The sequence below is a fragment of the Trifolium pratense genome, linkage group LG1 (genome assembly GCF_020283565.1).
Source record: "Trifolium pratense cultivar HEN17-A07 linkage group LG1, ARS_RC_1.1, whole genome shotgun sequence".
NCBI lineage: Eukaryota > Viridiplantae > Streptophyta > Magnoliopsida > Fabales > Fabaceae > Trifolium > Trifolium pratense.
This window is the reverse complement of record NC_060059.1, coordinates 22,888,415-22,904,145: the sequence shown is the minus strand read 5'-3', so window position 1 is coordinate 22,904,145 and position 15,731 is coordinate 22,888,415. Positions and strand designations below refer to the sequence as shown.

Sequence of the window (15,731 nt, the reverse complement as noted above, 5' to 3'; positions counted from 1 at the left end):
GTATTTAAACTTGCGAGATCAACTAGTAAATCTCAGGACAATTTTATGCTTTGTTTGCTTAGGAAAATGTTTGAATGTTCGTCAAAAAGGTCAACAAACACTTAAGAACTATATCTTGTGCAAATAATAAAAGAAAACGCTAATTCGAATCGCCTCGAAACATCAGTTTCATGAGAAAACATCAAGTAAAGCTAAGTAAACATTGTTGGAAAGTAAATTGCATTGAACAAAAAGCAATTACAAAGTAAATGGTTCACAAAACATACATTTTCCCTTCAGAATTCCGTTCGTTCGATCGCAGAGTACTTAGAATTTTCAGAGAAAGTTTTGTATAAAATTTTGTGACCTCGATTCCTAGCGAAAAACTACTATAAATACTATGGCAAAATGATAACTGCTCCTTGATCATCTGGACGCTCCTCGTTTTGCCACGTACACCCACGTTCTCCACGTTCGAATCTTCCTTCTTCAGCCCGCGCCAATTCTCTATTGGGCCGTTATTGGTTCTTTGGGTCTGGATTTACTGGTCCTTCGATCTGCTTCACCCTTTCGATGCGCCTCTTGGCGCATTGCCACTCAGGAGCCATGCTTCGATTCCTTTGAAGCTCCTTTTCGCTTCGACACGCTTGAAGCTTCAAAAATATTTAAAGGCTTACTTAGAACTACTAAAAAAACGCAGACAGCGACAGACAATTTGAGGCACTAGCAAGTGAACCGCTGCCGCTCTTATCAATGCCGACGGTTATTGCGGCTTCATTCAACCACCTTTGTTGTTCGTGAATCTCGGCGGTTTTAGTGTGTATTGCGGCTGCGGTTTTAGTGCGTATCGCGCGGCGGCTAATTATTTCCACTTATTTCTCGGTTCGAGTTTCACCGTTCCAAATCCCTAAATCTGTGATTCTCACTCACAAGCTTCATTCCCTAAATCTTCAGATTCATCTCAAGCTTCGTTCAAATTTGTTATTCAACCTCTCAAGCTTCGATGAACCTTCAAGCTTCGGGTTCAACATTTAGATTCAGGCTTCGTTGAACCTTCAACCTTCAATCTTCAATCTCCATTCAAATTCAAATTCAATCTTCAAAATTCAGGTTCAATTTCTCATTAGATTGTTTTTTCATCATTTGGTTTCATAAATTGGTAATTTAGGTTATTGGTTTGTACAAAACATACAATTAATGGATATTACTTAATTTTTGTACGTAATTTGCTTATTTTTTCATAACTGTTTAGGGTTATATATAATATACTTCTTGTTTCTCTACCAAATTAGAGTGATATATAAATCACGTCTTTCTTAGATCTACAAATTAAAGGTATAATTGTAACATAAACATAAAGTAAGACTCATAATAATAAAGTTGTGATTCATATATGATACTGTTGAATAAATTTAACTGTTTCTGAGCAGATTAAGCTCAACCTTGTTTCTGAGTAGATAAGTTGTAATCAAGAACTCTGTGCTAACTAGCCGTCTATTTCGGTTTGTCAACTTTCAATTATTTATATAAGCAATTCTGGAGAGCTTAGGAAATAAGTTGAAATCGGTTTATGAACTTTTCATAAGTTGCTTCTATAAGCTCTCACAAGTGTTTATGCTGATAGATAAGCTCGAATAAGTCGATTGAAAACGACCTTTATATTGTAATATTCTTATGGTTTGTGTTTGTCGATGTGATTTGTTTTTTGTCTTTTTGTTTGTGGAAGGAAATGCGATTGGAGTTATTCCTTATCGGGTCCGTGTCAATGAAGAGGATGGTGAACTCTTTGCTGTTGATGAAGTTAATATCAACATTGTTCGAATCACCCCACCACTGTCTCAATGTATGGCTACTCTTGTTTGTTCTCTTGAGTTTATATTAGCTAATACCGTTTATAGATGAAAATTATATAGTAAGTAAAATTTTGGATTAATTAAAAAATAGAATGATTTGATTTTCATCCACTTAGCTTACGAATTATGTTTATGGTATTGCAGATAGTCGAGGAAGATTGGTAGCTGGGTCATTTCAGGGATACACTGATCATGTGGATGGAAAACCTAGTGATGCTCGGTTTAATCATCCCAAAGGTATAGCTATGGATGATAAAGGGAATGTTTATGTTGCTGATACTCAGAATCTTGCCATCAGAAAAATCGGAGATTCTGGTATGTGTTTATTTAGCTACAAGGATTCAGGATCTATATAGGACTATTAAGGTGTATTTCAGTATTTGTATTGTTACCGATCTTTGTAAATAATTTTTAGGTGTGACAACCATTGCTGGAGGAAAGTCAAATGTTGCTGGCTATAGAGATGGACCGAGTGAAGATGCTAAGTTCTCAAATGATTTCGATGTGGTATATGTTCGACCAACCTGTTCCTTGTTAGTCATTGATAGAGGAAATGCTGCCCTTCGGAAAATTATTCTTGACCAAGATGACTGTGATTACCAATCAAGTTCAATTTCAATTACAGGTTTAACTTCTTATCTCATGTTTGCTATGCTTGTATCACACTTTGTGGACTACTACGAAAATCAACGTTCTTGCTACGATGATTTACATGCATTTCGGTCATGTCATATTTTTGTTGAGTTAGGAAGGGTAGTAACTAGTAATATAACTGGACTGAAATTGAAGTAAAAGGATGATACCTTTATATTGACAGAACCCACAATCTCTGAATTGGTATCATGGTAACAATATGCCCGTGATCATGAAAAACATTAAATGAATAGTACAAACTCTCTCGCTATAGTTATCGAGAGATCTGGGCTCTGGCTCATACCTGATTTCCATTCCAAAAACGAAGGACTTCTCTTGTAGTTATGCATGATGCATCAATAAGCCTTTTGAAACCCCTTCCATAAAAAATTCTATTATAATCACAACATATCATCTTCATTCAAATTATATTAATGTGATTTTTCACCTTTCAATTATTTATTGGACTTTCTCTGAAGTACTTACTCTTGTCATTTTTGTTTTGCTGCTAGACCTATTTACCCTACAAATTTGGCATAACCATACAATGTATTCATCTTGTTAGAGATGCATTTAATTCATGGCTAAATCTGGTCCATGAGACAGAACCCAAAGCAATTGTGAGTAGGGCATTAACTTCTTTTCTTGTAGTTTTCCTCTTTCTCAATAGTTTTCAACAATTGTCCTGATTCATGCTTTATCTTTGTGAATCCAATCCATATTTTTTAAACTCAGACTTAACAAAGACAATTCTTACGGTCAATTACGAGCCTAAGGATGCAATTGGGTAAACTGCTCTTTTTTTACCTAATGCTATTGTGCTATTAATTAGTCTGGCTTGATCATGAATAAGGTTTGCTTGCTGCATTTTTTACAGGACCAAAATTTTCTGGTTTCTGAAAAATTGCTTGACACTGAATGTTTTGAAGGAAAAGCCCAAGAAAAGCTTCTTCAACTTTTTCAAACATCCAGAAGTCCTTGAATGTTCTAAAGACATTGATGAAGATGTTGTATGGCATGTTATCTATATAAATTCAAGGCTTAATTTCCCAAGAAAAGCTTCCTACTATAGCTTGAACAATTTAATTTCTTTTGTAACAGATTGAGGAACTTCAATATAAGCTGGAATACGACTATGCCATTGGGTAATCTTAATTGCATTCACTTGTTGTGTAAGCTATGTGTTCAACATGTATCATGCTTATAGTATCACTGATATTGATGTTGTTTTTTTTTTAATTTTTATGCTTTTATGGATTTTTTAATAAGATAATTTCATGTGTTGTGTCATGGTTACTAAGGAGGAGGCTGCTCATGGAAAGGAGTTTAGATTCCTGGATTCTTCTGACAAGGAGGTAGAGACATGACTGGATATGCATGATGAATCATGGATGAATCATGAACGGGTAACACATTTTGAGTATTCATTTCAATGGATGTCATTTCTCTATGAAATAACTACTTGGTAAAATATTGGTTTTTACTTTATTCTTTGCTTAGTTAACTAGTGTTCTTTGCAGTCGAAGAAACACTTTCAGCCAAGAAAAAGTCACCGTCTTGTATCAGTGAACTTGGTGGGTAATAAAGTTCCACTTTATGGAGCTGGATCAACCATAATGGTGTCGCAAACCGGCAGTGTTGAAGTTGCACTTTATGCCCTTGTGTTTAAATTGTAACTTAAAATTGTATAATTTAAAGTTTATGAGTATTATTTTTGCTTGAGGATCCATTTGCAAGAGAAGTTTCTGAATCAATTTGTGTATTTTACTCTCCTGAGTCTTGTGCAAATAAATGCATGTACATCTTTATATATATATATACATAAAATGAGGTAAAGCTCATAAAAAATTCAGTGTGTATAGTAAATAATTCAAGTTGTGAATGTAGGTCTTTTTTTTTAATGGTATACAATTCTTAGACTGTAGGGCTTTTTAGTTTTTATTTTAGAATTTTCATAAAATGAGAAGAAAAAAAAATTGATTTTTTTTTTGAAAAAAAAAACAGTTTTTTTTTGTGGGAAAAATTGTTTTGCGGCGGTTATAACTGACGCTAAGAGCTCAATTTTTTATTTAAAAAAATACATATAGCGACGGTTAGGAACTGCCGCACAATCAATACAACCGACGCTAAGATCGATGCGGCGGTTATTCCGACGGTTTACTTGAACCGCCGCTGTATGCCGTAGCGACGCTGCTTGTTGCGTCAGTTGTCCAACCGCTGCAGCAGTCATTTAGCGACGGAAAGGACCGACGCTAAAGCTTTTTTTTTGTGGTCGCCGTTTGCCTATTTTTTTGTAGTGAGACAACATAACCTTCAAATAATTGTTAGACCCGCCAATTGTATTTAATTAATAAATACCAAATTTATGCCCAACAGTATGTAAATTTTGTAGTCATGCTCTTTATTACTCTCTTCGATCTTTTTTATAAGAAACAAAAGAAATAAATCATTAAGATCAAGGAAACACTCCTATAAATTTAACATTATTCCATGAATATCCCAATTTAATTACTCTTTTTTTTGTAAAATAATTTAATTACTCTTTAAACATCTAATAAATCTAAAAATTGGTCAATTTTTTTATAAAAATGATAAATATTTTCACTTTAATTTTGTTTCTTATAAAAAAGACGGGGATAAATTACAACAACAAAAGAATATTTTTTTTTATCAAATGAAATAATAATAATAATGATAATCATAATAATAATAATAATAATAATAATAATAATAATAATAATAATAAAAACACTTAGAATCGTACATTGTTGAGCAGCTGAGTGAAAATAAGTCTTGAGGACTAAGACCATCTCCAATGATGTAGTACCTATTAGGTACTTATGGTACTTATTAGGTACTACCATTAGAGTACCACCCATATTGAATACCTATTAGGTATCACTTCTAAAATAAGAACTCTCTCCTCTTGGACCCACCTTATTTTTCATTAAAATATTATTTTCATGGGACCCCCTTTATTTTATATATTCAATTTGAATTAATGGATATTTACACAAAAACTCAAATTTTTTTTGTACATCACAAAAGCACAATTTTTTAATAAGCTAGCTCATCTTCAACTTCAACATGATCTTGTCGAGCATATTTGGCAACGTTTTGGGCATGATGATCAACAAAATTAATTGTTTTTAAAATTATGTAATGTTATTTTAAATTATTTTTTTAATTATGCAGTTCTTAAAATTTGGCAATATAATTTTAAATTAAATTTCGAATTTTAATTATTTTGTTTCCAATTATAAAAAAAATAGTACATACTACTAATTTTGTAATTTTATCATTCAATCAATTTATATTATAAAATAGATAATTAAATAATAAGTTATTGTAATATGTGGAGTTATTGATGAGACTCATTTTAAAACTTTTTAAGAAGTGCTAGGTTGGAGGGGTTAAGTACCTATTATGTACTATTATTAAAAAATAATAAATTAGTGATGTGTTTATGTGAGACTCATTTAAGTACTCAAATTTGAAGTTCTCCATTGCGGAGGCTCTAAGCTACTTGTTGTACAAGTACAACAACGTTCCATGAAACTTCCATTATTTTTTGTAAGTATAACCTTGAACAGTTTCTATTATTAAAAAAAAAAGTATGTTGAAAGGAGATAGCAACTTCTGATTAATTGTTAGAACATTCCTTCGTGTAGAATAGTGCATGTCGTATGTGAGATGGAATTTTCAATCTCCATTCAACACGGCTAACGTTAAAGTGTGCCACCAACTTGGAGTCCAAAAAAGGGAATTGATCAAATGGGTGCAAAAGCATGTTTTCCTTTGAGTTCTGATTGGTTGGTATAACAGTTTCACATCTGAAAATTAGTGCTGCACCTTGCCTTCTCAAGAAGACTCTTGAGCTTTCACATGTGTTGTAGTAGTCAAACAAAAAAATAGCACATTTTGAAAACAGAAAATTCTAACGGGTTGCACTGTAGTTTCGTAAGATGAATATTACTAAAATAGAAAAAGTGATGCAGCCACATTTATGTATAGTTTTATCCATACAGCTCACAAACTATGAACAGTTTGTGTGGTGCATATAGAAGGTTCAAATAGAAGCAGCAGATATAGAAAATAGAAACTTATCTAGAAAACGTGTTTGACTTGTCAAGGATTCTAGAAAGAAAAAAGAAGGAAAAATGGATTTTCTTCATAGTTCCAGCATTTTGATTTAGCTACAACTTAATGCCCTCTATAGAGAGAGATAGAAAGGAAACAAGAAGTAAAATTAAATGAAAAACATTAGTTCTTACATCACACAAACAAGTGGTGCTCATCAGCTGATGAGCTTCCCTTCCCCCCTTCATAGAACTAGCTAGGGTATATTCATCCAATTAACCCTCTCAACTACATCTCGTCTGTTTGTTTAACTAGTCAATTCACGTCTGCAAATGGAGTTCGGTTTTCTGCAAGACGCGGAATTTTGCTTTCAACTTCGATCCATTTTAATTGTTTCTCAATGAAATTTTCTTCCCTGATTTTTGTCCTCATCTCTTCAATGGATGCAAGGCTGGGGACTGATACAATTTTTTTGTGAGATGTTGAACTTGTTTCCTTGTCAACCTGTTCATGAACAACAAAACAAACTTCAAACTGGTGGCTAATTCACAGAATAATAATAATAATAATAATAATAATAATAATAATAATAATAATAATAATAATAATAATAATAATAATAATAATAATAATAATAATAATAATAATAATAATAATAATTGGTTTCTGGTTGCAAAAACTCAACAAGGAGAGAGGGATGAATTAAAGGAAGAAGAGACCGTCAGTCATTTAATAAGGACCATGGGTGGACCCTAAAAAAAGAGGTCCATATTAGGGACTCCCTAATAATAATAATAATAATAATAATAATAATAATAATAATGCAAAAACTCCACAAAAGTAAAGAAGGTTTTGTATACCAAGTAATCTTTAACAAGGGACTTTTCTGCTTGGACATGAATGTCTGATATATCTTCACCATGTTTATCTTGTAATGAAATAAGCTGTTCCAACCACTGTGTAGTCATAGAATCAATTTCCTTCTTATTCTCATGGTCCATCAATAGAGCACCTGAAACTCGGTCAAATAAGCGAAAGGGAGACGAAAGAAGGTAACAAGATGGAAACAAATTGTAAACAAAAGAACTCCAATTACCATTCACATCTGCCAGTAGGTTACGTGTTCCTGCATCATAATCTAACTCCATAGATAATGATGCAGACACAATTTTTTTATCCAAAGCATGGTTTGTCGAGATGTTTTTCCTGTTAAAGCATTGATTGAAGTTATAAAATATAACTTTTTTCTCATTAAGGAAAATCTAAGACACCAACTAACAGAAACTTACTTCACTATAGATTCGATCTCTGCAAGATTGTTCTTGTGGAAATTATTAAAGGACAATTGGGCACTTTCCCACTGCTTCCTGGAACAGTCCACTGTCTTTGAACTGCATGTACAAAAGAATTGAAAATCTTTCTTTTCAAACGACAACCAGCAAGCAATGGCAAGAGAAAATTTAAAGCCGTAAAAATTGAAAACTTATGTACGCACAATCGTCATCCATCCCTAACAAAACGGGTCTGTGCAAGAATGTTTGGCTATTTTTAACAAATCCGAATAAAAATTAAATAAAAGTGTAACAAGGAAAAAAACTCACCAATCCAGGAGACAATCCTCCATTGTAGCTTTGAAGTTATTTACTGAGAATATTTGTTCTACAAATTGGTTATTTGCATTCTCTACGTATTCATTAACTTCCTTGGTAGCATCTTTAGAAACTTGCTGCAAGTTGAGCATCTCTAGCTGCAATTTCTTAGACTGTTGCACACTTGTGTCCTGCATATTTCTTGACGCCTCTGAGACCTAATACATATTTGTCAAAAGTCAGTTACTGTACAGAAAACCAACAAGAAAATGAAGCAAAAGGATGATGCAGTCTACAAACCATAGCAATTCTCTTAGATGTCAAGTTTGACAAAATTGTTGAAATTTTGTCTAAGGCCTCCTCCTCATCTCTCGCAACCTCTTCCTGTTTAAGGTTGAAGGAAAAAAATCAACCACCAAACCATGAGTTTGACCTTTTAGCATTGAGGTATGAGTGACGGCGTTTTCTTACCTTGAACTTCATCTCAAAATTAGTCAATTGGTGGGACCTCTCCTTTTGAGTTTCTTCAACAATTTTCATTACTCTTGAAGAATGCATATTAATGTCATCTAAGAATTTTACAGTTGCCTTTGAAACCACTCGTGCCGAAATCATACTTTGTTGCAATCCCTACAATGATCCATTAAACTATTGCTTTAATATTTTTACACAGAACAAACCCAAAACAAAGGCGGCTACATATGGAACATACTTCCTCTTGTTGTTGAATGGAGAATGCTACCAGCTGTTTTTGCTCATCAAGAGAATTATGGATGCTGTCGATCACATCATTGGCTTCAAGAACCGCAGTGGCAAGAAACTGTAAGAAGGCAAATCAAAATTTCAACTCGAGATAGGAGATCATGGAAGTAACAAATATTTTTACAAAATACTTTTAGCATTCTCTGAACAGCCAAAGCCTACAACGAAGCTTAAAATTTAAAACTAGAAAACTAATATTTTTAGTAATTCGATTACATTCTCAACAGCCAACGCCTGTGAGGAAACTCTATTTTGTATCTGTTCCATATCAGACGAAGCTTTCAGGTGCAATGTATTTTCTAGCTCCTTCAGGATCCCTACTCCTGAAGTATAAGTTTCTCTCATTTTATTGATCCTTGATTCCAGAGCTTGTGCTGCCTGAAAACAGATTATCATTCAAAAATCAAATGAAGAATAGTCATGGGAAACAGAATATATAACTGAAACAGTATTTTCTTCAGTTTCCTTACATCCCTTTTACTGGTAAGATGAGAGTAAACATGATCTTCCATGTGTCTAAGTTGTTTCTGTTGTTGAGAAATAGATCCTATAATGGTCGCGTGCAAATCTTTTATGCCCCCATTTAAGAGAGATGCAAAATTCAAGATTATTTTTTGGTTTTCTCCCTCCATCTTTTCTTTATGATCTGCAAGAAGAAATTACTCTGAAGATATCCTTTTGAAATAATGCAATAATATATCCAATTTCTAAAACATGTAACACATGGCGAGATGTGCTAAACCTCATTTTCATGTCACATGAAGCATATTTTCTTACGAAAAGGGCCACAAATCAGGAACAAAGAACTTACTGACGCAAAATGAAGAGTAAAATAATCATACCCAACTTTGTGGACAGTAAATTAATATCATCTGATGCATTCTGAAGATCCATACACATTTCCTTTGCACGTTCAATCAAGGCATTTTCTGTTCACAAGCAAAGTAAAGCCAATAGTATAGTGAATTGAACATAAACAGCATAATTCTCGGTAGCATATAGTCAATTGATTTACCTGATTTCAGTAGCTTCGAAATGGCGGACTCCTTCTCCTTCAGCTTTGAAACAACAAGCTTGTAATTCTCTTGAAGATCATGCAAGATGTTGTTGGTTTTTTCCAAATTCACCTAACGAGTAATTTAATTTATTAAGATACTTTTCAAAATCACCTAAAGAGTAATTTAATTTGATTAGATACTTAAAATGATAAATCATGGAGGAAAAAATATCCAATCTATGCACCTTGCAATCCTTAAGCTCATTCTCCAAATCTAGTTTATGTTCTTGCTCTGTCAAATAGAGCTCATGGAATTTGTCCACTTGCTGCAAATTAATGGGACGAAGTAATTTATCAATGAAGTTCATTATACACAATACGAAGAAAAAAAAAATGGGAGCAAAGACTCGGGGAATACTTTCTGACTAAGGTTGAGATCATTCTCTAATTGCTCGATCTTCTCATTCCTTTCCTGCATGAAGGATTGACATAAAGCAAATTAAGCTAGGGAAATCGAAATAAGTACCATCATGAAAAGAAAGCAAATTCAATGAAAATTAATTGAAAAGTATTATTCAAGCAGAGGTTTTGTATTCCCCCGGATAATGTGCCATATCCTAGTAGTATTTTTGTTACATTATGTAGAATATAGTATAGTATTATTGTTATATTATTTAGATATGCAGATTTACTCAAAACAGATAAAGGACCTTCTTTTCAGCTTCTTCCTTGGCAAATCTTTCATGAGAAATATATACACCATTCTTTTCCCTTGCTGCTCGGACGTCTGCATTCAATATACACATGAATAAAGATATGATACAAGGAACTTCTCTATGTACCAAAACTTAAATAATGGTGAATGTACCTTCTTTCATTCTCTCAATCTCTATGTACAAGTCCTTCAACAAAACAGCCTTTGAAACTTTTTGGTTTGCCTATTAGAAAAATATTAGCATTTATCAGCACAACGCAAAAACTGCTTTTATAACATTTTTAAGCGGACATAGAGGTGGTAACTGACCTCAGGCTTATTCTTTATGTTTTTTGCTCTACTAGCATAGTCTAGAGTACTTAATGTTTCTTCCAAGCAATAAGCAGATGGGCTAATAGTAGCAATTATACATGTTTTAGTTTTCCCTCCTAAGGAATCTCGCAAAATCCTTGTAAGCTTACTATCTCTGAAATAACAAACAACCAAGAGGCATGAATATTAAAGGTACATGTCTCTATAATAATTCATAACTACGTTACGTTAATATGAACCTGTAAGGTACATGCGCAGAATGTTCCACAAGCGCATTTATCACACGTCCCAGTGTGAGTAAGCTCTTGTTTATCTCCCCTGCTTCTCTAGCACGGCCCTGTAATCATATTGTTCCAAACTTAGTGTAAGATCAAATCTTACAATTTAATTCGCATATAGTCGAGATAACGAAAGAGGACCAAAATCAGTTGAAAAACCAAGTTATATCTGGGAAACTATAACTAACATTTTATGTCACTTTCTAACAAGTAACAACAGATTGCTCTAAATTAACATCAATCATACAACTTCTTATAAATAGCAGGAAAGGAAATATCAAAAAAGTATTACAATAGCTATGAATTTTTTGAAAAATAATCTCTTGCACAAGTTAAAATTAGTGCCACATCTCATCTTTTTTCTAGAATCTCTCTCAAGTAACTTCATAAACATCTATAAGCTATTACAGACCCTTCCATAAGTGAAAATTTGTAAGCTTGTTTTAGTTGAAAAGCTCCTATAAGCCAAAAGTTCATTCAAATTGGGACTAAACGTTTGATCATTTCAATGCACTTAGATTAACAAGAATACATGATACACCCAAATGACAAATTACCTGACACAGTAAATTAACAAAAGTAGAATAAATCAGAAATTTTGTGTACCTCACGTGCTCCAGAACGCAATATATTTTCCGATCCAGCCAAATCAACAAGATTAAGCTTGCCGCACTTAATCAACTCCTCATCACCAATTACTGTTTCTTTCACATAGACAGTAATGGTGAACACTGAATGTGAACGACTGCACCAAAATATATTCATCAAGTAAAACATGGCTTCTACTAACATAAATTTCAACAACAAAGTAAAAGGAAAAACTACCTGCTTCTCTTGTTAAGCAGTGTCTCTGCAGTGTGCCTCTTTGATGCTCCTCGTTCCAACAGAGCATAAATTTCATTTACACTATATACCGATTCTTCTTCAAGGCCTCTTAACAACACACTACCTTTTCCATCTTCCATAAGGGCTACTGGTTTCTTCACTCTTTCTTCTATAGGCCTAGGAGAATTGTCTTCTGCGGACAATAAATCGGTTATTTCTTCATTATAAAGCTCAAGGAATGTTACTTTCATGCTATAGTCGGCATTCTGTGCTTCCAAAATATCAAAAATTTGACGAACTGCTCTAGGAATGACACCAGCCTCAGCAGTTAAATCACCACCCTATACATAAAACGCAGAATTTGACATAGTTTCCATGATCATTAAATTTCAGTGACATAATATAATTTAACCAATGGAAGAAAATGTCGGTTGGGGAAATATAATATACCTTATTTCTCATACCACCCTCCATTGTATAAGTTTTACCAGTCCCAGTCTGTCCATAAGCAAAAACAGTGCAGTTGAAACCATCAAGAACTTCATTGACAATTGGGGAAATAGCTTGGTCATATATTGATCTCTGTTGTGCTTTAGGCCCAAAAACCTTATCAAACAGATCAAAATAACACGTATTAATAAAATATTACAGGATTAAGATATTCTTACTTGCAAATGATAGAAATAAGCATACCTTGTCAAAGTTGAAAACTCTATCCACTTGTTTGTTAGCTACAGTCTGCATAACAATCACTTCCCTTTTATTTTCATTACATGACACAACCTTAGGAACATTCGACCTTTGTTCATCATCGCTTAATGGCCTAAAATTGGAAAAAACAAATTTAACTTTTAATTATTTAAAAATGTCCATAAATAATCAACTCAAGAAAACTTGCAATTCAACAATACACATACACATATCACAAAAAACAAAGCTTCAAATTATTATAAATCAATAATCAATAAAATAAATTAGAAAAAAGCTCAATATCTCAAACCAAATTACACAATTACACATAGCCAGCCAAAGCAAACTCAACAATTATAGAAATGTAAAACAAAATGGTTGAAATGAAATTAAAAGAGAAGATGACCTGCATCGAAGCAAAACTTGAACATTAGTCTCTTTATCTTTGTCCTGACGGTGAGGATTCCGATCAGAACCTCTTGATTCGGGACGTCGACGTTCAGGTCGAGGTGTCAAAAACGGAGACGGAGATGGTGTCACCATCCCTAATCCAACTTTCTTAGACTGATCCGGCGTCATTGACATAATTTTCTACCTTCACTAGTTTACTTCAAACTCTGCTAAACAAAACCCTAATTTAGCGGATGAAAAACAAAACAATTTTCAGTCTCGTATTTTGGAGAACGAAAAAGAAGAGAGAAACAGAAAGTTAAGATGAAAGCTTACTTGATCGGAGAATCTGATAAAAGGCGGTGGAGAAAGAGATTTTTTGATTCTGATGCGAATTTGAAAATGAGAAGGTGAAGAAAGGTTGCGTTGCTAAATCAACGGCTACTTGTTGACACTGACACTTATGTAGGGCTCGATAGCCGTTAAAGAGGTGTACGCTATTCAGCTCCCCAATATTCAAACTTTGCTATTTTTTCATTTAATTTTGGATATGAAATTTGAATTTTCTTTTTTGGGTAAACAATTTATTTTAGCAAACAATTTGTGTGTATTCAAGATGATTTACACATGAATTTTTTAAAAATGTGATCAATTTTTTGTCAACGATATAGAATGCAGCTACATAGACTAATCCTCAAGTTTTCTAAGATTCAAATGGATCGACAAATTTTCCCTAAAGGTCTGTTTGGTTCGAAGTAGATAGAGGAAAAGGGAGGTGAGAGAATACTTTTAATAAATGATAATTCTAGTAAAAACTCTCAAATATCTCAATTATTATTGTTATTATTACTATTATTATTATTATTAGGAGGAGAATGTTAACATGTGCATATATGACACATGTTAAGGTAGTAAAAATAGAAATTATGTCTTAGAATTTGTGCATTTTAACTTTTCAAGCATTAAATGTCTTGTATCATTAAATGTTAAATTTCTATATTAAGATACTTTATCATGTGCCCTATATGCACATGTTAACAAGACCCTTATTATTATTATTATATTTTTTTTAGAAGCTCTCTTTAATAAGGGATTCTTCTAATGAGTGAGAGTGGATGCATGATCCTCATAAAGGTTATTAAGTACGTGGAGCTTATCATCTTTTGACATACTTGTATTCGTGGATGTCTCATTTTACAAATGATCTTATTTGGAATAAACTTGTATCATCAAAGGTTTCCATTTTTTTGGGGGATTATTAATGACATGTTACCCGCAAAGTTTAATTTTTTTCTATTGGATGTTTACATAATGATTCTCTGTTATGCTCAGTTGGTTGTGATGCTATTGATGATATCCATCATCTATTTCTGAATTGCCCCATTTTTGGTGCGATTTTGAATGACATCATATCCTAATTTTGTGGGGCTCATGATTTTTTCAAAAATAGTTTACAAGCAATTTGGTGGTGGTTTAAAGTAAGGAAAAAAAGTTTTTGTTTTGATCTAAATCATTAAGATGCTAAATTTATAAGGTACTTTATAAAGTGCTCACCATAGAATGATCTGTACTTTGTTTTTTTCTTTGTATACGAACTCTTATATTTAGACACAACATGTGCTTAATTTGATATAATATATATTTTTTGCTTCTTAAAAAAATCATAAAATAAAAAATTGTTCAAATATCAATATAAAATTTATATAAAGTTTTTCAAATTCTTAAAAGTTTGTCATGCTATTATGTTTTGTGCTTTCAATTATTTATCTTTTGTATATTAAACATTCCTTTAATTGAAAATATGTTTGGTTCACGAGGGGATGGGAGGGATGATATAATTAAATTACTTTTTTATCCTTATAATTTATAAGAGTTTCATAATTTTAAAATTATTCACTTTATAAATATTTAAATATAAAAACTCAATAGACTCGAAACTCCACAAATGTAATTATTTGTTGATGTTAATTTTTTTTATGTTGATGGTTGATTGAATCTAATAAATAATTTATAAAAATTAAACTGCACACAACAATTTAAAATTTAATCTTATAAAAAAAATTATATATATATACCTTTAACGTAATAGGCAAAGGCAAAAAGTTATATAAAACAAATTAATCACATGCAACAAAATATAAATGTAGGCAAAACAATTATATAATAAAATTGTATATTCTACATAATGGCTACCGAAATAACGGTTACTACACCAAAAGAAAAAAACGATAAAAAGGTACACGAGCTACAAAAGAGTAATTGTATATTCGATTACGGCTTAAATGCAGTTTTGCCCCCCCTGTTTTAATTAAATCGGAATTTTACCCCCCCTGTTTTAAAACGCGGACTTTTACCCCCCCTATTTTATAATTTGTTGGTTTTTGCCCCCCCTAAAATTCTGCTTTCGAGTCACAACTTTAAAGCTTCGCACACAACTCAATTTTGATCAATAATTTACCAAAAGGATACCGAAATGACCGTAATCGAGTTATATTTCCACATAATCAAACCCCACTGAATTTGGAGTTACAAAGAGAGATTAATTACCGTTTTAGTGAAGGTATGTCCCCCAAAATTCTGCAAAAAATCTGCTTTCGAGTCACAACTTCAAAGCTTCGCATACAACTC

At 32.7% G+C, this 15,731-nt stretch overlaps 2 protein-coding genes across 4 annotated transcripts; one reads left to right on the top strand and one right to left on the bottom strand.

Annotated features, from left to right (window-relative positions):
• Window positions 1-1,653: 1,653 nt before the first annotated feature.
• On the top strand, window positions 1,654-2,624 carry LOC123890472. Its single transcript, XM_045940082.1, has 3 exons — window positions 1,654-1,822; window positions 1,977-2,147; window positions 2,248-2,624. Exons 1-3 carry the CDS (start codon window positions 1,654-1,656, stop codon window positions 2,622-2,624), a joined length of 717 nt encoding a protein of 238 aa, XP_045796038.1.
• A 3,944-nt stretch (window positions 2,625-6,568) lies between these two features.
• LOC123884558 (kinesin-like protein KIN-5B) lies at window positions 6,569-13,562 on the bottom strand. Of its 3 annotated transcripts, none has more exons than XM_045933683.1 (24): window positions 13,440-13,562; window positions 13,120-13,330; window positions 12,717-12,846; window positions 12,474-12,629; window positions 12,024-12,364; window positions 11,805-11,943; window positions 11,160-11,257; window positions 10,918-11,074; window positions 10,762-10,831; window positions 10,604-10,680; window positions 10,312-10,365; window positions 10,139-10,219; window positions 9,912-10,023; window positions 9,739-9,825; window positions 9,367-9,542; window positions 9,113-9,274; window positions 8,847-8,954; window positions 8,606-8,764; window positions 8,435-8,518; window positions 8,147-8,352; window positions 7,835-7,936; window positions 7,642-7,751; window positions 7,406-7,557; window positions 6,569-7,049 (listed from the first exon to the last, which is right to left on the bottom strand). In XM_045933683.1, exons 2-24 carry the CDS (start codon window positions 13,296-13,298, stop codon window positions 6,861-6,863), a joined length of 3,129 nt encoding a protein of 1,042 aa, XP_045789639.1. In that variant the 5' UTR covers window positions 13,299-13,330; window positions 13,440-13,562; the 3' UTR covers window positions 6,569-6,860. The 3 variants fall into 3 exon arrangements, with proteins under 3 accessions (XP_045789639.1, XP_045789647.1, XP_045789633.1); XM_045933691.1 differs by having other exon boundaries at window positions 13,120-13,345; window positions 13,440-13,558; XM_045933677.1 differs by having other exon boundaries at window positions 13,120-13,333; window positions 13,440-13,535.
• Between the last annotated feature and the right edge of the window lie 2,169 nt (window positions 13,563-15,731).